This window comes from Poecilia formosa, unplaced genomic scaffold, assembly GCF_000485575.1.
Source record: "Poecilia formosa unplaced genomic scaffold, Poecilia_formosa-5.1.2 Scaffold345, whole genome shotgun sequence".
In the NCBI taxonomy this organism is placed as follows: domain Eukaryota; kingdom Metazoa; phylum Chordata; class Actinopteri; order Cyprinodontiformes; family Poeciliidae; genus Poecilia; species Poecilia formosa.
This window is the reverse complement of record NW_006800284.1, coordinates 206,861-213,301: the sequence shown is the minus strand read 5'-3', so window position 1 is coordinate 213,301 and position 6,441 is coordinate 206,861. Positions and strand designations below refer to the sequence as shown.

The 6,441-nt window shown below is 38.0% G+C and overlaps 1 protein-coding gene across 1 annotated transcript; it reads left to right on the top strand.

The window, feature by feature from the left end:
• The first annotated feature begins 3,423 nt into the window (after positions 1–3,423).
• htr1d (5-hydroxytryptamine (serotonin) receptor 1D, G protein-coupled) lies at positions 3,424–4,899 on the top strand. Its single transcript, XM_007574130.2, has one exon. The coding sequence runs from the start codon at positions 3,445–3,447 to the stop codon at positions 4,552–4,554; it is 1,110 nt and encodes a 369-aa protein (XP_007574192.1). The 5' UTR covers positions 3,424–3,444; the 3' UTR covers positions 4,555–4,899.
• The last annotated feature ends 1,542 nt before the right edge of the window (positions 4,900–6,441 follow it).

Here is a 6,441-nt window from a genome sequence, read left to right as displayed (position 1 = left end):
GAGCAACCCTGGCTAACCCAAGCCCGTTACCTAGCAACCCCAGCCAACTCCAGCCCGTTACCTAGCAACCCCAGCCAACCCCAGCCCGTTACCTAGCGACTCCAGCCCGTTACCTAGCAACCCCAGCGGAGCTCCTGGCGTTCAATGGGCTGGTTTTTCTTAATTGTATGCTGGAAGAGACTCTTGCTTTGTTGTTGACTTAATATTTGAAAATACAAAGTTTTACCAAGTATTTCTGGTTTAGTTTCTAGTGCAAATATCTTATTACAGTTGAAATAAGACTGAACTAATTTCCAAGTAACTTTTCAGCAGGATGTAGGAGCTTGTTTTAAGTCAATAATTCTTTAATATTCATGAAAAAGTTCTAGTTTCACTGCAGATTATTTTGATTATAAAATAGGAAAATATCTTGTTATAAGTGAAATAATCTGCCAATGGAACCAGCACTTTTTTCCTATTATTAATGAATCTTTGACTTAAAGAAGCTCCTATTTCTTGCTGAAAAGTTACTTATAAGTTAGTTTTGTCTAATTTAAAGATGAATAAGATATTTGCACTAGAAACTAAACTACACTAAAAATACTTGGTAAGATTATTTGTGTTTTTGCAGAGTTGTCCTTCTAAACACATTCATTTTGTGAGTTTAAGCTGCTAAATATAATATTTTAAGACTTTTTATGCATGTTTATCAAAAATATTTGTCTGCATCTATTTACATTTGTGGATATTAATAAATAGTAATGAATGAAATCAAGTGACGTTTATCAAACTGTTTATCAGGAAGAACAAAACTAATTTATAAATAACCTTTCAACACGATGTAGGAGCTTATTGATGGAAAACATCGGCTGTTTTGACATCCGTCATGGCGGAGCGGCGTGGTTCTGAACGTCACGGTTTTGTTTCTGTCCAGCTGAAAAACGTTGTGGCACATCTTTGGTGTTGATGCTGTTTAAATAACCAGGTTTTTTTGTTTTGTTTTGCATCTTTAGAGGGTGAAGGTCTCACGTGACTTTAGCTAAAACTTCACTGAAACTGATCAAAAATTGTTTCCCAATGTGAATCTTCTGACAAGATCAAATATTTCAAGACAAATTTGACCAAAAAATGTTTTGTGAGCATCAGGACTAAATCCTGCCTGAAAGTTGGCGAGGCTAGTTGGGATTCAGTGAGCAAAGACACCATTAACTCAAATATCCTCCTTTCTTCTGCTGTGCTGAATAAAACATCCCAGCTTGGCTCTTTCTAACCCTTTAAATAAAAAAAATAAAAAAAAGCTGTGCATGTCAGGAAAACCGAAGACAAACAGTCTACTTAACGAGTTCAGCTCAATTTTTTCACATTTTACCACAGTAAACTGTCAACCTTAAATGTGCTTTCTCACTTTAAGTGACCAACAAGAAGCAGCAAACAACTGTGAAGCTGAAGGAAAATGTTTTCACTTTGTTTTTCTACTAAATAAAATGCAACATGATTTTTGGATTAAAAAAATAATAAAGCCTGTAAACGGGACTTTCCCTTTAGAATATCTTTCTTCTTACCATCAACAGATATTAATTAAATCTGATTTCTATTTGTATAAAACCTGTTAAAACATTTCAAGATCATAATTATGCTTCATTTTGTTAGTCTGTGATGTAAAATCCCAATAAAATACATTGAAATGGGGAAAAATTAAAGGGCTGTTGCTTGTAGATAGTTTCAAACTCAGAAATGTTCAAAGTTTTTGTCTATACATTTCTCAGATTGTTCTCAAAATTAATCAAAAATAAATAAATAAATAAATAAATACATAAATAAATAAATCTCACAAATTTGACTTTTCAACTCAGAAATGTCCAAGTTTTTCTAAAACATAATCTGACATTTTGAAAATTTCTGACAAATTTTCCCTGTTTTTTCTAAATTATTTCTGACATTAACCTCAAGAATTTTTCCTCTAAAATTTGACATTAAAAATTAAGATTTTTCTAAGAACTTTCTGAGATTCTTCTAAAAATTTCAAAACTTTTTATTGCAAATTATTTTTACATTTCACACTCAGAAATTTCCAAAAAAAAATTCTAAAATATTTCAGTGTCCGGTTGGTTCATCTTTCCAAGTTTCTGACTTAATGCCAGTTTATTTATTCGGTTAATAATCAGAAATATTGACAGATTAACTGACAACTAAATGTCATCAAAATTGATTTTTATTTATCGAATAAAGCCATTTATTTTATGATTCCACATGTTTAAGGTGTCAACTAACGAATACGTCTGTTTTCAGTGTATTTCTGTGTGTAGTCACAGAAATACACAAATAACAGGGAAAGGAAACAATGCCTAATATCCCTCCTTCTGCTTCTCTTTGTTTCATATAGAAGATTAATGCATCGCTGGATTAAAGTCACTCTAAACATCGTAATCCCTACGGACGCCACGCTGAAACTTTCCCGGATAATCAGAGCAGTGAAGAGGAGAAATTAATGGACAAACATTTTACTCTGGGAAACTGAAAGAAAACCTTTTCTTATCATCTCATTCCAGCGAAGTTGTGCATAATGACCCAGAATCCCAGCGGACTCTGAAGAGACTCCGTAACCGAAACAGTTCTCACATTAATCATGCCACTCTGATGTTTTTGTCTTCAAAGCGTCGTAGAAAAAGTCTGATATATGGACCTAAAATCAGGAAAAAAAAAAGCTAAAAGTGAAACGAGTGTCATCATCTTCCTACATCCAATTCTGGGTTTTGTTGAAGAGGAGAAACAGATTTATGGCTGATAAATGGGAAATTATGACGATGTTACGACCCGATGGATTAGGATTTAACTTCAACAACGAAGCGAAACGAAGGAAATTTTGAAATTTACTAAATGATTTGATTGGGAAAATACACAATAATTAACATTTTTATTAATCAGTCAATCAAGTTGATTTGTGTTGCAGATTTCAGCAATAATACAGTTTAAAAACATCATAAACACATCAGATAGTCAACAGGTTTGAAAACGAATAACAAGTGGATCAAATATGTTGGTTTAGAAATTAGAAAAAAAGGATAAAACAACAGTTACACAAAACAAGGTTGAAATGACTTAGACACATTTAGTCAAGTAACACAATCAGAACAAACATAAAATATAAAACAATTATTAAAAAAAGTATAAGAGCTAATAAGTCTAGATGATTTTGTTGTTTTTTACATATTTATTTTGAATATTTAAAATGTCTTCCAGTTGCATAGTTAAATATTCAGTAGATATGCATATTTATTAAATTTTACGTTATGTTACTTGGAAATGACGTCAAAACAACAATATTACCGCTTATGGCGATAACTTCCGGGTCGATTCGGAGACTGTATTTATGATTCGAAATGTTGACGGATCTGATGTGTTATGAACCAGTTCTTTTTTAAATATCATTCGGTTCTTCTCCGGATCTCGTTATGAACTGAAATCATGGAAAACGTCACGGAAAACAACGCGACAGCGCCGCCCTGGACCGAGGGCACGCTGCTCAGCCTGCAGGTCTCCCTCTACGTGCTGCTAGGCGTCGTTACCTTGGTAACCGCGCTCTCCAACGCCTTCGTCATAGCCACCATCTTCCTGACCAGAAAGCTCCACACGCCGGCCAACTTCCTGATCGGGTCTCTGGCCATCACGGACCTGCTGGTGTCCATCCTGGTGATGCCGATCAGCATCGTGTACACCGTGACCAAGACATGGTCGCTCGGTCAGATTGTTTGCGACATCTGGCTCTCCTCTGACATCACCTTCTGCACCGCCTCCATTTTGCACCTGTGCGTCATCGCGCTGGACCGCTACTGGGCCATCACGGACGCGCTGGAGTACTCCAAGCACCGCACGATGCGCAGGGCAGCCATGATGGTGGCGGTCGTTTGGGTGATCTCCATTTCCATTTCCATGCCGCCGCTCTTCTGGCGGCAGGCCACAGCGCAGGGCGAGCTGACGGAGTGCGTGGTGAACACAGAGAAGATCTCCTACACCCTGTACTCCACCTTTGGTGCCTTCTACGTCCCCACTGTGCTTCTCGTCATCCTCTACGGGAGGATCTACGTCGCGGCGCGCTCACGCATCTTCAAGACGCCGGCGTCCGGGAAGCGCTTCACCACGGCGCAGCTCATCCAGACCTCCGCGGGGTCTTCGCTCTGCTCTCTGAACTCCGCCTCCCACCAGGACGCGCATCTGCAGGCTGGAAACGCAGGCGGAGGCGGAGGCGGAGGCTCACCTGTGTTCATGAATAGCGTGAAGGTGAAGCTGGCGGACAGCGTGCTGGAGAGGAAACGCCTCTGCGCGGCGCGGGAGCGCAAAGCGACCAAGACGCTGGGCATCATCCTGGGCGCCTTCATCGTCTGCTGGCTGCCGTTCTTCGTCAGCACGCTGGTCAACGCCATCTGCACGACGTGCTGGTTCAGTCCGGTTCTGTTCGACCTCTTCACCTGGCTGGGATACCTGAACTCCCTCATCAACCCCGTCATCTACACGGCGTTCAATGACGACTTCAAGCAGGCTTTCCACAAGCTCATGAAGTGCAGACGGAGCTTTTAGGCAGCGGCAAACACATAAACTGTTTCAGTAGATTAACAACTTCTGTAATTCAATTCATGGAATATTAGGGAGATTAGAGGAGTAAATCTCCACCAAAAACCTCAGAAATGTTCAGATTAATCTCCAAAGAAAAACATGGAAATATCTGAGTTTGAAAAGTTGAAAACCTGCAAGAAAAAACTTGCAAATTTTGAAATTAACTACAGAATTTTTCTAGATTTTTGTTGACTTCTGAGTTTCAGAAGTCCAAGAAATATTTGATCTAAAAATTTCACATTTTCTTCCAGCAGATGTTTGACTTGAGTCATTGAACACTAGAAATTCAGTAAATGTTTGCCAAATAACTCAGAAATTATGAGATTAATATCATAAGAACATTTTTAAAAAAATTCTGACTTTTGAAAATTTTAAACTTGAAACAGAATTAAAAAAAAATTCTCTTAAGTTTTATTTTCTAGAAAATATCTTAAATAAATTTCAAAATTTCACCTTTTTTCTTGCAAATTTTCCACTTATGAAACACAAAAAATTCCCTAAAGTCAAATATGTTTGACATTTCAAACTCAAACATTTCAGACATTCCCAAGATTTTTTTTCTAAGAAAATTTTTTAAATTCATCTGAAATTTTCTGATTTTTTAGGGGTGGAAATTAACTTTTTTCTATCAATAATGGCCCAAATGCACATCATATGTATGACACAGATTTATCGCAGTAAGAGTTTCTGCAGCGGTCTGAGATTAAATATAGTTTAAAGTTTTCCAGCATTTATTTTTCTTAGTTCTGATGATTTTGGCTGAGAGTCAAAGAAAACCCCAAATGCGGCTCCTCAGAAAATATCTTAGCCGTCATCGATACGTAGCCGCAGCATTACGGGCACGCTAAGCAAATAAATTTAAGAATAAATTATGAGAAGTCTTAATATTGACTTTATTCTCATAGTACTATAACTGTATCCGGCTAAATATTTAGCTTGTTACTAATTATTCAGATTGAAACTTAAGGCTTAATAGTTTGATTATTTAGCTTGCTAAATATTCAGCTTCAAACTAAATATTTAGCAGCTAGCTTTAAGCTAACCTGGTGATCTGCCGTAATGATCAGAGTTAGCTTGCAGCAGCTAGCTGTAAGCTAACCCGGTGATCTGCCGTATTGATCAGAGTTAGCTTGCAGCAGCTAGCTCTAAGCTAACCCGGTGATCTGCCGTAATGATCACAGAGTTAGCTTGCAGCAGTTAGCTGTAAGCTAACCCGGTGATCTGCCGTAGTGATCACAGAGTTAGCTTGCAGCAGCTAGCTCTAAGCTAACCCGGTGGTCTGCCGTAGTGATCACAGAGTTAGCTTGCAGCAGCTAGCTCTAAGCTAACCCGGTGATCTGCCGTAATGACCCGTGTCCCTGTGATCGTTACAGCAGATTTAGCGCCGTTGGTGGCTGGCGCCAAGTCCTGGCGTCTCGATACAGTTTGTCAGCAGAAGGGAGGATGAAGAGATCTTAAACTTCCTGGCTCTGCTGCTGACTTTGGGCTTGATAAAATCCACTGGACCAAAACCAGCAGCAGAAACGGCACCACAAATCATCACCGACTGTCAACCTTTGGGAGCTTTAATTTTCCACTCTTACTTCAGATCCTTCTTTTTTTTTTTTAAAATATGAAACATCTGAGGACACTGCAAAAATGCTACAGAATATTTTCTGTCTAGTTTCTAATTCAAAAAGAGAAAAATAGCTTAAAAGTAACTTTTCAGCAAGATATAAGAGCTTGTTTAAGTCAGTAATGTTTTAATATTGATAAAAAAACAATAGAACGATTTTAAGTTCCCATTTATAAGGAGACATTTTCCCATGTTTTAAATGAACAAATCTGCCAGTGGAACTTATTTTAATCAGT

Excerpts from the sequence above, each read along its gene's own strand:
- htr1d (XM_007574130.2), top strand. The coding sequence starts at position 3,445 with ATGGAAAACGTCACGGAAAACAACGCGACAGCGCCGCCCTGGACCGAG.